General features: G+C 41.3%; 1 protein-coding gene across 1 annotated transcript; it reads left to right on the top strand.

The window, feature by feature from the left end:
* The first annotated feature begins 3,538 nt into the window (after positions 1-3,538).
* LOC141807288 (leukocyte elastase inhibitor-like) lies at positions 3,539-17,284 on the top strand. Its single transcript, XM_074693182.1, has 8 exons — positions 3,539-3,712; positions 8,032-8,175; positions 9,307-9,424; positions 12,267-12,409; positions 12,788-12,865; positions 16,575-16,664; positions 16,797-16,974; positions 17,061-17,284. Exons 1-8 carry the CDS (start codon positions 3,539-3,541, stop codon positions 17,282-17,284), a joined length of 1,149 nt encoding a protein of 382 aa, XP_074549283.1.
* The last annotated feature ends 1,247 nt before the right edge of the window (positions 17,285-18,531 follow it).

Here is an 18,531-nt window from a genome sequence, read left to right as displayed (position 1 = left end):
GAAGGAATTCTAGCTCATATTTTGTCACTAAAATGTTCACACAGCAGTACATATCACCACTTTTTTGGGGACATTTTAGAGGAAGCTGAGCTTCCCTTGCAGTCTTAGAGCAATCGCCACTGGTAGAAGCGTTGGCACCAATGGATGATGGATGCATCTTGGGCTGTAGAGTCTGGAGCCTGTAATGAGTTCAGAGCTGAAAGGTGCGGTGCAGGTTGCAAAGACGTGCTGAGAGCATAATTTTTAACATAAAAGTGAAGATCAAAGAGCAGAGAGAAGATCGTTGTATTGCCAACTTTGTTTTTGCACCTGGACAGAAAACCGCCTCTCGTCTCATGTGGATCAAACTATCCCAGTGACCACTAACCAACTATTACATTGTACAACATGTAATAGTCAAAGTCACATTTTTTAGGATGCAAGCTTCGCATTAAGACTAAATATGACAAGTTTTTCTCTTTAAGGACCCAGTATAATTAAAATCCAGATATTGCAATGGAATATGTTTCCAAAACAGCAGTTTTCACACACACATTTTCAGTGATTTTCATTACACAGTTCATATTTACAAAGGTGAAGATGTTCATGAGAGTTTCAATGTAATAAAAATATTTCTGTAGTGTTCTTAATTGTGAATAGTCTTCTATCAGAGTTCAGGCTCAGATTCAGACACACAGGGAGGGGGAACAGATCCCCCCCCGACATCTCTCTAGCTTGTTCCCAGAGAGAAAGGTCAAGAGTCATGAGATGCAAGATGCAGGATGTCAGGGACCACAGACTCTCCCACAATGAAGGATGTCTGCAGAGTTTCACATGTCCACTAAGTGTCAACTAAACATCTTCAGATATACAATGGCATCTCAATGTTTTATTGTTGAGGAAGGGATGAAGCAAATTTCGGGGAAACCACTTAAGCAGAGACCTGATGTTTGGACAACTTGCTTTTAATTATCTCTCCTCCCTTAGGAGTGAAGTTAAGAAGAAGGCCGGGCCAGAGTGCCTGACCTTCATTACATAAGAGTGTACAGGAAATCTCAAAGCAGACCACTTATAGTTTGGCCAGAGCCAAACTATCCCCATAGCGATGAGGTGGCCATAACCGATGCATGGTGACATCACTGGAACTCCATAAAAAGATATGTGTTTGAGCTTAGGGGAGTCAGTCCGTCCGTCTACCAGGATGTGTGCTGTAATGTGAGCTGTGTCATCCAATAAACCTGTGAAGGCTGCCAAGTTGATTGTGTCATCTCATCATTCATAAATCTGTGTTTGCATCTGGGAAATCCTCAACAGAATTGGCATAACTCAAACACAGGTCAGAGCAAGAGCTGAGGACGCTGGTCTCTCCACGCATGTGAAATCTGTGCCGGCACAAAAGGTAGGAGAAATTTCATCCTCGTTTTTAAGAGTGATTTCAATGTGTGGTGAGACTAGCATGTGCTTGGGCTCTCTCTCAAAAGAACCTGTGTGCACAGAAACAGCTTCAGTCTGTCATTCATGTGCACATGAAGGCTGCTTAAAAAGGCGTGTCAGTAGGGCATCTAAATTGTGAGATTGCCAAATCAAGTCTTGGGGGGCAGCTGAAAGCTTGGCCAAGAATTTAGCGTAAGGTTGTAAAAAAAACGCTGGGCCTCAGTGGTATGACTGTCTGCATCCACCAGAGGCTAGCTTGTGAGAGAGGTTACAGAAAAGTAGTTTCGGAGAGGCACTGACCACTGTGTGTGTGAGGCCGGCAGCCTGGCCCGGGCTTTCAAATACACGTTGACTGAAATCAGAGATACTGCTCGAGAGGAGCTGAGTCAGTGTCTAAACGGTGTTGAACCCAGTAGAACATGCTAATGTTAAATGTCATGATCAGGGGCCGACCTTTACAGCTAGAAAGGCACCCACCTTACCAGTTACGGACTTTTCTAATATAATTTTAATATAATATAATATAATGTAATTTTCTAATATAAATTACTCATGGAGAAATTCACTATTTCAGGAGCAGTGAGATGCTGTTGGACTGTACCGTAATTACAGGAACAATGAAGCAGCACTGGCTGTTTAAGTCCTAGGAAATTTATTTCAGTCCAGAGGAGGGGCTTTTTATTGCACATTACAAACCTAGACAAAAAGCCAGCCACGAGGGGGTGGCGGCAAACATTAAGAATGTGAAATACTATTTGGAAAAGGATAATAGGATACTGGAGAGATCAAATTTATAAGGAAGGAGTTGTCAGATCTGCAACTCCTCTCCCAATTGTCACCGACCAAAACATGTCTGATCAACGTGTTAAAGGGCAACTCCGTTTTTTTTTTTGGACACCTGGACCTTATTTATAGGTGTGTGCATGCTCATATACTCACTCAGACAAAACTGGTGCAGCTCGGAGTCCTTCAGAAGTTATTTAGATCCATCTTGATCTTACGTATCCAGTAACGATGGATTGAAGAACAGGTCAATGTCGTCACTTCTTAGCTCTCACCTGAGAACCAGCACATCATCCTCACCTCCTTCTCCACACCAGTTTGGTGTCCATGATCAATACATAAGCCATAAAAAGTAATGATGCACTCCAAATACTAAGATGGCGAAAAAGAGATGAAAAATAACAAGAAACAGACAAAAAAGAGAGAGCTACTGCAACATTGAGCCACAACCAACAGGGCGGCGCCATATATTAAAAAAAACACCCCCCTGAACTGCAGACTTTAGCACTTCCTCATGGGCTTCATTTATCAGAGCAGGACACTGCCCTTTGTTCTGTACTGATTAATTTTACAGTGTTAAAATCTCCAAGTCCGTCTGTCACTGATTCAGGATCGATCTCTGTCCACAGGAACAATCTGACTGTAAGTACAGAACATGAATTAAGAGCTGAGTTTGAAACTAGATAAACATGAAGACTCCAAGAGGACACTGCTGGGTTTCAAAATCGAACACTGTTTCAATGTTTGTGAAAGATGGTTTGAAAATAGAACCGAGATGTATGATTCATTGCTCTATTTACAATATACTTTTTTGTGTATAACTTGATTACATTATAATGCAAGAATGTTTTCTTTCTTTAATCATTTACATCTTTGTTAAAAAACAACTTTAATCTGTTAAGCTTACCTCCTTGTTCAATTATACACACCTGTTCATAAACCCAGTGGTGTGTCGCATCCTGCCTCCTGCAGTTTCTCTCTGCCTTGGTTAGCATTAGTTCTTTCACTACAACAGCCAATTAACACAGCTCCTGTTTCAAAATATTTCACTCAATATTCGGTTTTAACATCAGGTAATCTCTAACCGTGAGGACGGCTTGATAGCCAGTATAACTGCTGAATGTGGATTGAAACAGACATTATCACAAACAGTTTAGCCATTGACACGCCTCAGCCCTTTTGGAAAGAATGAATCACTTCCACCTCCCATTAGGCTGGAAAAAAGAATGATTCTTTCTGAATATATCTTTTCCAAAGTTGTTATTCTTTTCAACAGAAATCTGTAACCTTTCAGAAAACAACAAATACTACAGGTAATATTTCTCTTTCTTCTACAGACACCATGGCTGCACCGTTTCTGGCCAAGGCCAACTCTGTCTTCAACCTGGCTCTGTTCAAGACACTGAGTGAAAAGAATAAGACGGACAATATCTTCTACTCTCCTTTCAGCATCTCCTCAGCTCTGGCCATGGTGTTACTGGGAGCCCGAGGAAACACAGCAGAGGAGATGTCCAGGGTACACTGGGTTCACACAGAAATTTAGTTCCTTGACCACCCTTTCCACTACTTAGACAATATTTTTTACTTCCAACACCACATACAGCAACTGAATTTTTGTGTGTGTGTGTGTGTGTGTGTGTGTGTGTGTGTGTGTGTGTGTGTGGGGGGGGGGGGGGGGGGGGGGGGGGGGGGGGGGCATTGAAGGTACAAGTGTGACACTGACTTGACTAAGACATCACACCCATCATAACCATTCAAATCCCTTTTTCAGAAGACTTGGGACACTTATTATTGTAGGAAATAAAAATAATTCAATGACTTTCAAACTTCAAAAGTGAATAGTGGATACTCACTGTGGTACTTGGTGTGACAATGTTCAAGGTCACATTTAGGCGGGGGGCTGTTGCACACCTCAGAAAAAACTTCCCAGTCATTTCCCATTGTGAGGTCAGTCAGAGAGGTGGCAAGTGGCTTGCTATTATCCACAAACTTGATCTGTTGCAACACCATATAATATTATATATATATATATATATATATATATATATATATATATATATATATATATATATATATATATATATATATATAATACAATGAAATACATTGAAGGTGTAGTTGGTGCTTCCTCCGGCCCAGAAAAGAGTTGGTGCTTGTTAAGCACCAGCTCAGAGCACTCAGAGTCATTGCTTTGTCTGTGGAAAACATAAACAACCAGTGCTAAGTCAAGCACCGGCCAAAAACTAGCGCTAGTACCAGTTTGGTCGAAAAGGACACCGACACAAACACACAGACCAGCAAGTGCAGCACCACCTCTCCCAACAAAAGAACAACAACAAAAACAACAACAGCAAAATTTGTACAGGATTTTGATTTTCTTTAGAATTTTCTGTGCTGACTTTTGCTTTGAATTTGTAACAATACTTAGCCCTTATGGATAAAATATGATGGTATTGTTAAACTTTACTCAGGCTGTGCATCAGTCTTCCTTAGTGAATGAACACACGCACACACACACACATACTAACAAACACACACACACACTAAAACACACATTGCTAACTAAAGAATCATACTGATAACAAACCACCTCTGCTCTCAGGTCCTAGGCTTCAGTGAAGGAGACCAACAAGATGAGTTGAGACCACGGATGCTAAGCAGATTGTCAGACCGTCTGCGCCAGGTGAAGACACAGACAGCAAAGACAAAATGAAAGGAATGATAAGCTGTAAGAAGCAGGAAACCTAACATTTCTTTTTCAAAAATTTACAGAATCCTGCAGGATATTTTGTAGTCTGAAATCTGGATGTATGAAGTGAAATGAGCAGCCTAAAGCCTCTTATCTTAAATTTCATGAGGTACATCATGTCTTCAGCCCATTTCCTCCAAGCAGTCCAGTTTAGACCAGTACAATATGGTACTGGTTGGTCAGTAAAGCCTGATCCTGTTTGCATTTCCACAGCCAACTGTGCCCTCTCACGGTTGGCGGCAAGTATGCTGGATGCTGATAGCCATGTCAGTTTTGCAGGTAGGTCTCCCGCCAAAGACCTGTTTTCTTGCAGCAGTCTGGTTTGGATCAGTGCAGTTTTGTACAGGTTGGAAAGCCTGATCCTGTTTGCATTTCCACAGCCGACTATGTCCCCCACAGTAGACAGCTTGTAAACTGGATGCCGATAGCCTCATTAGACACCTAATAGCCTGATGCCATAGCAACAGGTCACAGTGTACCCATTGTACCTAATAAATGCAGTGAGGAAGAAAAACACTAAGAGCAATGATGGAAGACTTCCAGCAATTCTTTTCTTTGGGATTGCCACATGGCTCTTTGTTACAAATCACAATTAAGCTTTGCTTCAGAGAAGACTGGAAGGAAAATACAGCTGCTGTCGCATGGTAGTGGACGATTTTTTTTAAACCAGGACTGCAGTGTCAAAGCTCCACCTTCTGGGGTCGGATGGGTTGACTTTGACACCACAATAGCAGGGTCTCAAAAAGTGGGGCTGTAAGGTTTGCTTATTTGGGGATCTGTCCTAGGATTAGTCAGTGGAGATGACACAAATAGCGAGACGAACGTAACTGCACTGCTTGGTGAGCTTTTGTGTTGGTTCAATGTGCCTGAAGGCTTTTATTAAACTCCTTGGACCTTTTTGTGTTATTGTAAAGCATTTGAAGGCTTCTTTTTGTCCTGTTCTTTGTCTACGTATTGTTTAAGTTGCAGATGATTCACGATTTAAAACTACCACAAACAAGAGGTACCAACCTTTGGAGCTATATAACATTAACCTTACGTTGACTGTTACTCAGCAACCTGCTCACTGGCCCTCATTTATCAATCTTGCGTGGGAATTGGTGCAGATCTGGGTGTAAAAATGAGCTTACAGTAAAATTCACGTGTGATTTATGAAAAGTGCGTACCAGGGCCGATCACGACATACACCTGATCAGGTGTTGATAAATGTGACAGCTAAAAACAATCAGCTGGCTGAACCCACGGAATTTACAACATGGAGGGACGCATTACGGGAAAAAGGGAACTCCTCTGTGCTGGACATTCACAACGCCATAGCAACAGGGGCAGAGAGAAATGACGTTGTTTGGCAGCCAGAAAAATGGGGTTAGAGCAAGTCAGAAAAAACTTGTCTGCAAGGAAATCACTGCAGTGATTCAGCAGCGTGGATTTGACAAAATAAAATACAGCAGAGTTTAAAACATTTGAGTTACACAGCCTTTGGTTATACCTTAATTATTTCATCTGTGATATTTGACAATAAGAAGCCACAATATTATCAAATGTTTCATTCAGGTCTGTAAACGTGGAAAGTTGGCTTTTAAAAAAATGTTTGAGCTCTGAATGAAGCTGCAGACTCCAGCCTGAACCTGTCACAGACTGAGGAGAGAGTAGAGCTGAAGTGTGTCAATCGTGCACAATCACACACGGGTAGACCTGAGTTTTATAATTATTTGTACCACGAGAAGAGCAGGTTGTTTGTGAGCCCATGTCTTTTGTTACGAAATAGTCACTTTTTCACACACAGTTCACGTTAATATGATAATACTGTGAGGAGTGAAATAATTTTCTTCACAGTAAATCCTGTGATCAATACAGCGTCCTTAAAAAATCCAGGCCAAAGCCCTGTTAACACGACGTTTCATCTGAAAACCCTAAAACACAGTGAAAAAAAATCTGTATTTACACGGAAATGCAGAGGGACTGAAAACAATGTAGTAAGCATGCCAGGCCTGTAGTTGGCACTATAACTTTCTTGTCCAGATGCCGCTGGGAGATCTCCACCGAAGTGGAGTTGAGCCGATCATCTGGTGTATTAGTGAATGCTAAGTGCAGAAGTGGAGCAAAAGATGCACATTTTGTTGAAAGAAAGTCAGCAGATTCAGCAGATTGAGCAGCACAAGCACAACATGGTAGTCCGCAGCGATCGTTACAAGGGTGCTGTTGTCCTGTTGTATGCACGCTCGCAAAGCGGAGTGTGACGTCAGCATTTCCACTGAAAATGCGGGCTTACTGTTTGCACGGCAGCGGTGTCTCCAGCGTTTGAGAAAAATCCCACTCTGGAAGCTGTTTTCAAAAATTTCGTCTGAAACGGCGTTTTGATGTAAACGCGAGGCTGAAAAGCAACAAAACTTTTGCGTTTCACCCTAAAACCATTGTTGTATATACGGCCCCTAAAACTTTGATCAAGGCCTTTGAATGTCCTCTGAAGAGACTTTATCATGGACATGGGACTGAATTAAAAACTGTTAATGGCATTTCTATTTTTTTTTTAAGTAAACCAATACAGAAAGCACATTTTCCATACGGAGAAATCAGCTGACAGCTCGCGCTGCTCTTTCATAGCGAAGTATTTTATAGATTGGCGGAAGAAGTTTGAAATGCTAGAAACATTCCTGGTGTCATATCTAACTCAATGATCTAATTGTTAATCCAAGAACATTAGTTTTTCTGTCTGAAAATGTTTTGCGCTCATATGATCTTATAATTCTCCTCTACAGACAGATTTACCTCAATACACCGCACTGCCCACAGAGACCTGACGTGGGATTTGGCATTGACGTGGCTTTTTTCAGATTGATAAATGCCGACCTGTGCGTGGAAAGGAGTGCACACCCTTTTTTTGGGTGTAGGCACGTTTGACAAATGAGGGCCAGTGTCTTTTAACCAGCACGTTAGCATTAGCAGTACCTAAAATAATAAAGGAATCACTATAGTACTTTTTTCTGAAGTTCTGTCAGGTTTATTTATCATTTTGGAGTCTCTTCTCATCATTTAAAGTAGTAGTGGTAACAGTATAATGTATGTCCTCCCTAATCTCATTGCAGTGGCTGCCGTCACTTTCCCCTACTGCTGATGATGTTCACGCCAAGTTTGGCGAGCTGCTGAGCAACCTTAACAAGGAAGATGCCCCATATGCCCTTAGTGTAGCCAACAGGCTGTACGGGGAGCAGAGCATCCAGTTTCTTCAGGTGTGTTCAGGTTACCTGGGTTATCATTGAGGGAGAAGGAACGGGAGCCCTGTGAGTTAATCTGGGGACAAATAAAACATGTCTGTGAGCTTTATCAGTTTAGCCTGAGACAGACCCTGTTTCTTTGACCACAAATAAATGTCATATTTTGGAAACACAGTACACAGCAATGAATTAAAGGCATTTAGAAAAAATATTACAATGAAAGGAAGATGTGATATCCTCTAAGGAACAATGTGATTCATTAAAAGCTTTAAACATGCCTAAAAAGAATATGTGTAGCATGAAGCTTTTTAAAAACCAAGAAAAAAAAATTAATACACATAGACACACATGCACCCTGCACCCACTTCTCTCTTTCTCTCACACACACACCGTTTGTTTAACATGGAGTCAGAGCAGTTTCAAAATTTACAAATAAAAATTTGTGTGTGTCAATTCATGCACAAATGCGTAAATGATCCACAAATGTCTTAACAAATTTGAAGATGTCTAAAATATTAGTCAATGCGAGCACAAATCCCCAAATGCACTCGAAAGGATTCATGCTGCAACAGTGATCACTTTAAAACATGTCCTCAAAATCTAAGGGACTGTGATTGGCTGAAAAAAAGGGAGAGATGATTGGCTACAGACTTTCCCTGATGAAAAAAATGCATTTGTGGATCTAAGCACATCAGGGGAGTCCCAAAAATCCACACGCAAATGTAGAGAGGTTTACAAAAAAACAACATTTTTTATTTTTTATTTTTTTGTTACATTAGTGAATCCTTCTGTGTGCATTTGTGGATTGTGCAAAACAGTTTTGTGTAGAACATTGGGAAATTGCCTTGCACAGTCCTTAGCTGCTGTGTTGTTAATATGTAAGGTAATTTTGTTTTATATGTCTGCAACTTTATAAACAAGGAAGCAAGTTTCATAGGGGACTGACCGCTACGATTGCGGAAACTCAAGGGGGCAGGTGAAATTACTGTGAATGGTCAAGATTGCAAATATGTTGAGGCAATTGGACAAAACTGCAGGGTCTCCCTGAATTCACGGGGATTGGTTGAATTTGCCTTAATTGTTGCAATTGTGTATTCGCATCATCCTGGAGGGACTGGTATTCAAGCAAACTTTGTTGGATTTCAGGAGTTTCTCGCAGACCTTGAAAAGTACTACAGGGCTGAGCTGGAGTCTGTGGACTTCAAGAACAATGCAGAGGAAGCCCGGGTCAAGATCAACACCTGGATGGAAAAGGCGACACAAGGTACACTTTGAAAATAATTAATTGACTGAATGTGGTTTCATGGTGGTGACTATTTCCATCCAAACAACAAGTACAATTTTCATATCTCCACTGTGTTATTTAAACATCCTGACATTCAACCTGACTGCTTGAATTAGTTTAGGTTTTAACCAAGGGCGTAGGTTTGGTCTCAACATTGGTAGGGACAATATAACAGCATAACCTGCATGTACACTTTTTGCTGGGGACGGGACATTAATAAGACCAAACAGATTGGGTGAACGGGGGTCAGGGCTACATTTCTCACAAATATGAACCTAATTAATTGATAGGCTAAATGATCAATGCAAAATAAATCTGTATTGACTTATACTAACTTTCATGTGTATTGGTTCACCTGATACACCTTTCAATTCAAACCTTTATTTTCAAAAACTACTAAAGAAACATTTTTGAAAACTTCCAGAATAAATGTCTGGATTTTATTAGCAAATTTAAATTGCAATTTTTGAACATAACTTAAAATTATATTAACATACACAATACAAACTTGTTAATAATCTCTTAACTGAATGCAAAAAAAAACAAAAAAAAAAAAAACATTTGTCTTAAGACCACTCAACGTTGTCTGTCTTATAAATAAATTAAATATAAATGAAAAAACGTCTTAGTCAGAGAATAACAAAAATAAATAAAAATGGAGCCTTCCTTCAGGTAAAACACTACTGCTTTTGTCCACAAGCACATCCAAACTCATAGACAGCACCGCTCCTAAAACTGCATTAATCGTCCAAAAACTCGTGTTTTTACCAATATTCCATCATAGTCCGCTCCGGGTTAGATATCGATGATCTGCTGAAGTCTGTATCACTCCAGACAGCGCTGTGTGGCTGTAATGACCTCTGAACTGACGAAGACTTTGTTTAAGCTTGCCTCTCAAAGAAAGGAGTCAGCTCTACAGAGAGTACTGCGCGTGCGCAGTATGCTAACTCTGATGCAGGTCGGACTTTCAGTAGCAAATTTAGTGGTGCGTGTTCCCCACCTCCACAACATGGACGTCTTTTCACATTGCTTACAGTGGCTGCTGCTGGCCGAAAAAAACTTCTAATATCCCTCCTCTGCAAAGGAGGCGGCATGTTGTCAAGTCGACACGTCTTTCTGTCGGGACTGAGTGAGTGTGCGTGTGCGTGTGTGTGTGCGTGTGTGTGTGCACGTGTGTTTGTGTGTGTGTGTGTGTGTGTGTGTGTGTGTGTGTGTGTGTGTGTGTGTGTGTGTGTGTGTGTCGGGGGCGGAGTCATTAGCCAATCTAAGGTGCGTTTGAGGAAAAAAAAATGGACCGGCTCATTCAGCGAGTGAAAAGGGGTAAATTTAAGTCTGAACATTATGAAAATGATTCACTCAATAACGGTAGGGTCAATTCTATCCTTACAACATATGGGAAGACAATCTAAATTCCCTATATAACTGAACTCATTATATTATGCAAAAAGTTGCTTAAAATTTGGTGGGGACAATTTGTGCCTCCTGAAAAGTTGGTAGTGTTATGTCCCTACCGTCCCTATGCAAACCTACGCCCTTGGTTTTAACTGTTATACCAATGTCACTGTCATTGCTCCAACTAGTCTTGTATTTATTGATAAAATTACCAAATTAAAATAATAATACGCATAAAAAAGTTGACACCCATCCATTAATGATCTTTTACTTCTCTTCTCTTTTGTGGACATTGGGGGCTGGAGTCTATTCCAGTTTTATTGAGCACAAACCAGGGTACACCCTGGACAGATCTCCAGGTCACCAGCCGATCACAGGGCCAACATGTAGAGACAGACAACCATTCAAACACATCTTTACCATCTGTTTCACATCTGTGGAGGCTTCATTAATGCTGAACAGAATCTGATGATTTTGAAATAAGACAAATTTTCCTTTCAGAGCCTTTCACTGTAGTCTAATGCCACGGCCGCACCAGATGCAAATTCGTGAGTTTTAACGCGTGTTGCGCCCCGTGAATGGACACTGGACTATTTTGACAAGCTGAGGGGCTGACGCATGTGACTGTGCTGGCAGAGTAGATAGCCCACTCGTTTAAAGTCAGAAAGCCCAAAAGAGCATCTGAAAAACAGTGAGCTGTGGTTTCAAAAGCATGGCAGGAGAGTTTGTGAAAGCCTTGGAGATCACAATCAAGGCCTGCTGCCTCTCCCAGGTAATCCACCTCCACTGGCCCTGCCTGGCTGTTCCCTGTGACCTCATCCTCAACCCACCGACCCATGCTCCTAGGGGTCTCCCTGGCTGCCCCACTCCTTCCTCCTCTCTATCAGGCTCTTCTCTCCTTTACGACACAACTTCCCTGAGGAAAACAAAGTCAGGCTCAGTGATAGCCCGTGCAGGCAAATCCAGCTGGAAAGGAATATTTACAGAACTCACCTTCAAAACCTGTCTCCTTAGAGACTTTTACCCAAGCCTGCTCCTTTTTTTCCAGTCTCTGTGGAGTACACACGCTGTATCGTATTACTCTGGATGATGACACACCACAGAGACTATTCTGTCTTCCATCTTCCAGCGAGGATGGAGTCGGAGTGGGTGGCGGTTCCCCCCAAAGTCATGAAATCAATTACCTTGTTGGGATAATGTCATCGCTGATTGGCTGCCGCGGCACAGCCTCACGCAAATTTGCGTCAAAAGTTCAATATTTTCGACTGGAGGGTAGAGGTGTCTGACATCCCAAACGCACTGACCCCCCAAACGCGTCCAACGCGCCATCTGGGAATCGGCGTCTAAACTTGTCTTTGCATTGACTTTGTATGTAATCTCGACGCAAATTACGGTGTGGCTATACCATAATGCTATCACTGCTTACCAGGTACAATTAAGGACCTGCTGGCCCTGGGTGACCTGGACAATGAGGCCAAGCTTGTGCTGGTCAACGCCATCTACTTCAATGCAAAGTGGGAAAGACCATTTGCTAGTTCTAAATCTTTTGATGGCTCGTTCAGAATAAATGCGGTAAGAATGCACACCAACAGCAACTGAAAGACAAAGACTAATGAACAGAAGCAGAAGCATCAAGGTTGAATGAGTTTAGTTTGTTAAATCGTTTCCATGAGGTCTAAGAAATTCAGAATGAGCAATACAACTGTTTACCTTAAGCTGAGAGGAAGTGTGGTTCAAAGCCACGCTTTCATCATGTTTGAAATTTTACAGCTCACAGCCTCAGGTAGATCTGGTAAGAATGAAAAAGTTGGCAGCAGGCAGACTTTGGGATGCATGAACACAAGTTTTAGTTTGGTTTTGCAAATTCAGATTGGTAAAATAGTCTATCAACATTGTGCTGGAAACATCTCAACTTACTGGTTTGTGCTTTCTTTGTTTGCTCCCTTATAGGACACAGATAAACCAGTAAGGATGATGCGCCAGGAGAGTGAATTCTTTTACCGCCACATTCCTAAAGACAACCTCAAGGTAACACCCATTTAAAAAAAATTAAATAAAAAAAAAATCACTATCTTTCTATTAGTTTAAAGAACACTTCTAAGAAAAAGTGCAGGAACCCTTAACTGTGGTGCAAATTTAAACACAGGAGCCATTTGACCATTTATTGAATGTTCTGGAAGGAAGAGTTGATTACTGTAAATGAATAACAATTGGATTATTTGTTTATTTAAAATAAATGAAATTTACTTGTTTGAATTGAACAATAATCCAGTTGTCTATTTGAAATGAAAAGTATATATTTATTTCAATGACATTTAATGAAATTTATATAACAAAGAAAATGTTATTAAAATGCATCCCATTTATGTAATTCTTTTCCATTGACCACAAACAAAACCTAAATGACGCATATAAATAATAGGGCCACCTTGTTGATTCAACAGATTCATTTATGTTAAAGTGTCTATACGATACGGTAAATGTGAAAAGCTTCTCCATACACGGAAATTGTTAAAATTCCAAAAGCAAGCACAAGAATACTGCACAGCAAGTTGCCCTGGTGTTAAACTTCCAGTGTCAGGCCAGTTCAGAGTGAAGTGTTAAAATCTTGGCTGATATTAGACTGAAATGATACTGAGAGCATTTATTTTCTCCCCCACTTAAACAATTCCATGAGACGAAACGTCAAGGAACAGACCCTGTCATCATAGACAGCCAGTCCATGCAACACAGATACAGACAATCTGGGCCATGCTGAGGACACTGGTCTATCCTGAGAGCACAGACAGCCAGTCCTTGATGTGTAGCGCATAGACAGCCAACCTGTATCATGGGAAACAAGAGTAAACAAGCAGTTCGATGCATTGAACATACACAGCCTGTGCTCCCATGTACAGCAGGGTCTCATATCCACTGAGTTACCCCCTCATCAGACATTGCCTTAAATGTTTTAATTGTTTATTATGATGACAGACAGGGTTGCAAAAAGTCTGTCATAATGAACAATAATCTGTCAGTTTAAAAAAGCCATGATGAGACCGGTTAGTTATAGATTATATATTTTAGCATCACAAAAGTGACTCAAATGCAGCTTGTCACATTTATTATGCAGTGCACTTACCCTGCTGTCGAGCTTTGTAAAGTATGAAAAACAATCACTCTTACAGCAGGCGGAACATGCTTTTTTAATATAAAAAAGCAAAATTCCCAGTCAATTTTTTTTGCCACAGTTTTTTTTATTCTGATTTTGCCTGAGTTTAAACTTTTCTCCTGGGCTACATGGATTTAAAGTGGATGCTTCTTTAGGCGTAATCAAGGTCATGAGGCGAGAGAGCTGCAAATGAGATCAGCATCAGGTTATGTGTCTTTGACTCAGACAGCTGTCTTCTTGCGCCCATTTGGATCTTATGGAGGCTGAAGCCCCATTATGTTGCTATACTATTGAAATGACCACTGCTGCTTATGTGGGTGTTTTTAAAGTCTGGAAACATTTCACCTAGCGGAGTAATGAAAAGTCGGCGCGACTCTTCCCATCAGAGGCTGCTTCAAGTTTTTGACATTTACTGTATCATATACAGTTAAAGACAAAGTTATTAGCCCCCTATAAAAATGTCTGTTTTAAAAGTACTTTCCAAGTGCTTTTAACAAGACTAACTAATTTGTAACACAGCTTTTTCAGACATCCAAGGTTTATTTTGGGTACTTATATTATTCTATTTTGCATACAGAAATGAAAGTATTCTACAAAACACAAAAAATTCCAGGGTCAAAATTATTAGCCCCCCACATTCAAATTGTCTATTGTGTATCCTTTTTGCTGGGTAACTGCCTGCAGTCGTTTGTTGTAGTTTTCAACAAAGCTCTGACAAATCTTCTGAGGAATCCTGGCCCATTCTTCTTTGGATAATCTCTCAAGTTCCTCCAGGTTTGATGGTCTTCTGGTATGGACATTTTTCTCAAGGTCACCTCATATATTGATGAAGCAACGACTTAGACCTAGTTTTACTGCTGACTGCTTAGGGTTTTCTTTCAAGATCTCCACATATTTTTTTTCATTCATGATTCCTTCCACCTTGACAAGATTTACAGTTCCAGATGCACTGAGGGATCCATCCATCCATCTTCTGCCGCTTATCCGGGGTCGGGTCGCGGGGCCAGCAGTCTAAGCAGGGGAGCCCAGACTTCCCTCTCCCTAGCCACTTCGTCCAGCTCTTCCGGGAGGATCCCGAGACGTTCCCAGGCCAGCCGAGAGATGTAGTCTCCCCAGCTTGTCCTGGGTCTGTCCCGGGGTCTCCTCCCGGTGGGACGTGCCCTGAACACCTCACCAGGGAGGCGTCTGGGAGGCATCCTCAGCAGATGTCCATGCCACCTCATCTGGCTCCTCTCATCGTGGAGGAGCAGCGGCTCTACTCCGAGCTCCTCCCGGATAGCCGAGCTTCTCACCCTATCTCTAAGGGAGAGCATGGCTGACCTACGGAGAAAGCTCTTTCAGCCGCTTGTGCCCGCGAAACTTAAAATTTCATGGGGGGCTAATAATTTTGTCCTTAACTGCAGAGGCTTTAACATTAATAAATTTGTTAAATCAACAAGGTGGCCTGATTATTCTTATGCATCATGTAGGTTTTGTTTGTGGTCAGTGGAAAATAATTACATAAATCTAATGCATTTTGTTCATTGCACAAGTTTGTACAACAAATAAATATATGGTATTTTTTAACATAGATAAACAAACAAGTATATTTATTTTTTATACATAAATCTAACACATTTCAAATGAAATGGGAATTTGTTATTTAATTAAATTACATAAATCTCTAAAGTTGGGTTAAAAATTTCGGTGAGTGTACGAGCTGTCCTGCAGACAGTCAACAGGGGGGGCTCTAAATGTTTACTGTTCATCCTTTGAAATGGCCAGTACATTTACATGTACACAGCAGTCTGACTAATGTCATAGCTCGATCCTAAAGTCACAGTTGGGGATTAAGTCTTGTCTCCTCGAAAGAGAAGTGGACTTCTGGCCCAGAATGTCTCACTCCTGTACAGTAGGTGGCACTGTGTCCATTTATGATAAGCAAAGCTGTGTTCTTATTAAACTACTTAAATGGATCACCGTTCCATAGTTTTCTCCCGTTCATGAATTTAAGAATATTCAGTTCCTTGAGCTATATTAAAAGGGAGATTGTGTCCTTCTTGTGAGAGCAACTGCATTATCTCTGTGTCGATCAAGCTTTGCCCAGACGATACTCAGTCTGACGAAGCTCATAGTCTGTTTCTTAAGGAGCATGTAAACATACTGACTCTGTCAAGGCAAAAGCTGCAGTCTGTCAAGTCCTTGAAGCTGGCTGTGGAAAAACAGGGAAAATGCACACTTAGCTAAAAAAAAAAAAAAAGGACTTTCACAGCATAAAGAGAAAACTAATTACATCCTGGTTCAAAAAGCAGCTTGGGTCTGAACCAGTAACTTCACTATGGACACACACTGTATGTGGGGTGTTTTTTTTCTTTCTCAACAGTTCAGAAGATATTAAGATCACAAGTTTAACCAACCAGAAACACAGTTCATGAAACTGACTGGTCAGGCACCTTACAGCTGTTTGTGAGGAGGCTTCAATACTCTGCATCAAGAACAGACAGTGACAGCACAGAGACTACATCCATATTACACTGTCTATGGTCTGTGTTTAGGATAAAGAAATCAGATTATATCTTTGTTTGGAGTAAAAATGTTTTTGGACAGGTTCTTGAAATGGCCTACAAAAACAGAGACCTCAGCATGATCATCCTCCTGCCTGAATACTTTGAAGACCGTACCACAGGCCTGGAAAAGGTACAGGACCACACACACACACACACACACACACACACACACACACACACACACACACACACACACACCCCAGAGTAAACATATTTCTCATTAACTGACTGTGAACAACAACTGTTGTTTAATCCACGTCAGCTGGAGAGTAGACTGACCCATCAGAACTTTGTTGAATGGACTCGACCCGACAAGATGAAGCATGGTATGGTGGATGTGACGATTCCTAAATTCAAGCTGGCACAAATGTATGACTTGAATAACGTCCTGCAGGAGATGGGCATGTCAGATGCTTTCACTTCCAAGAGTGACTTGTCTGGTAAGAAATAAAGTTATAAATCATATTTTACTTTTTTGAATGAACTGTAATATTTATCATGTTGACTGCTCCCTCCTCTGGTGCAGGTATGTCTCCAGTCAAGGACCTGGTTTTGTCTAAAGTGGTCCACAAGGCGTTTGTGGAGGTGAACGAAAAAGGGACAGTGGCTGCTGCTATGAGTACTGACATTGTGTGGTACGGTCTTTCAGAACCCTTCCACTTCATCGCTGACCACCCGTTCCTCTTCTTCATCAGACACAACCCCAGCAGCTCTGTCCTCTTCGCTGGTCGATTCTGCTCCCCGGAATAAACTCTGCACTCCTGCAGAAGTGATCTTAGGCGACAGACATAAAGAGTGCACCCTGTGAGAGTCACTTTATTTGTTTGGTCTCCTTGTGTTCACTCTGCTCTTTTTATGGCCCGAGCCAAAAACAGCAAAGGCCCTCTTGAAGGATTTTTTTATTTTTATGTTAGTTTGCTCTTTCTTTGGTTCTTTTTTATCATTATATTTAATTTTCTGTCTTTTTGCACATTTTGTGTGTTAATTTCTTTCTCCGACCATTCTCTGTAAACCCCAGAGATGGTTGTGTTTAAAAATCTCAGTAGATCAGGGATTTCTAAAAGACCACACAATCTGGCACCAACAACTGTGCCAAGTTCAAAGTGACTTAGATCACCTCTATTCTCCATTCTGATGCTCAGTTCAAAGTTCACCAGGTCGTCCTGCTCTGGGTCCTGTCTCCAGACAGCCAGATTGGCATTGGGAACTTAATCCTCCAAATGCTCCTGTGTTGTGGTCCGGTTCAGTCTGAACTCATGTTTTCAATCAGACTAAGGCCATGTCCACTCGTAGCCTGGTATCTGGGAAACTGCACATGTTTTTATACAATTAGACTTGTTCTCCACACGTAACTGCAGCTTTACGCCACTAAAAACAAAGTTTTGTGAAACTCTGGACAACGTGAAGATATTGGAAAACTCTGGTTTCATGGTTTTGTGTAAATGCTCGAAAATTGAGTTTTCGGTTCTCAAACATCACAGCTGAAAGACGGGGGCTCATTGTGATTGGCTGACACTGGTTTTACATCTGAAAAACACTGACAAATATGGGTTTAACATGGCTCAAGCCACACTGATCAGCAGATTGGTCCACCGCGTGTTGATGAAAGTATTTTTTTTTCTACGGTGAGCTGCATGTCAGCAAGTAAACATTAATTCAGCATCAATAGAGCTTACAGAGCCTCAGCTGTTGGAGAGACATATCTGCACATAATTCAGCTTATCTGCAGTGTAATATTTGAATGATTGTAAACTTGTGAGCCTTGTGTGTCAGCTGACTATTACCCCTTTTCCACCAGTGCTCAGTCGGTGCTGGTGCTAGTTCTAGTGCTTAGTTTGTTCAAATCACGTTCTTTTTAAGGACCAGGTTTGGTTTTCCATCAGTAAGGAGCCAAATTGGTGCAAAGTTGGTGTCGCGTCATTGAGTCACTGTAAAACGTCAGTACGTCACTTTATACGTAGCCACTGCAGCATAAAGTTGGCACTGGGAGCGCTTAC

Source organism: Halichoeres trimaculatus, unplaced genomic scaffold, assembly GCF_033239565.1.
Source record: "Halichoeres trimaculatus isolate MK-OKI-2021-1 unplaced genomic scaffold, fHalTri1.1 fHalTri1_scaffold_18, whole genome shotgun sequence".
Lineage (NCBI taxonomy): Eukaryota > Metazoa > Chordata > Actinopteri > Labriformes > Labridae > Halichoeres > Halichoeres trimaculatus.
The sequence above is the reverse complement of the archived record's forward strand: the minus strand, read 5'-3'. Positions and strand labels throughout refer to the sequence as shown.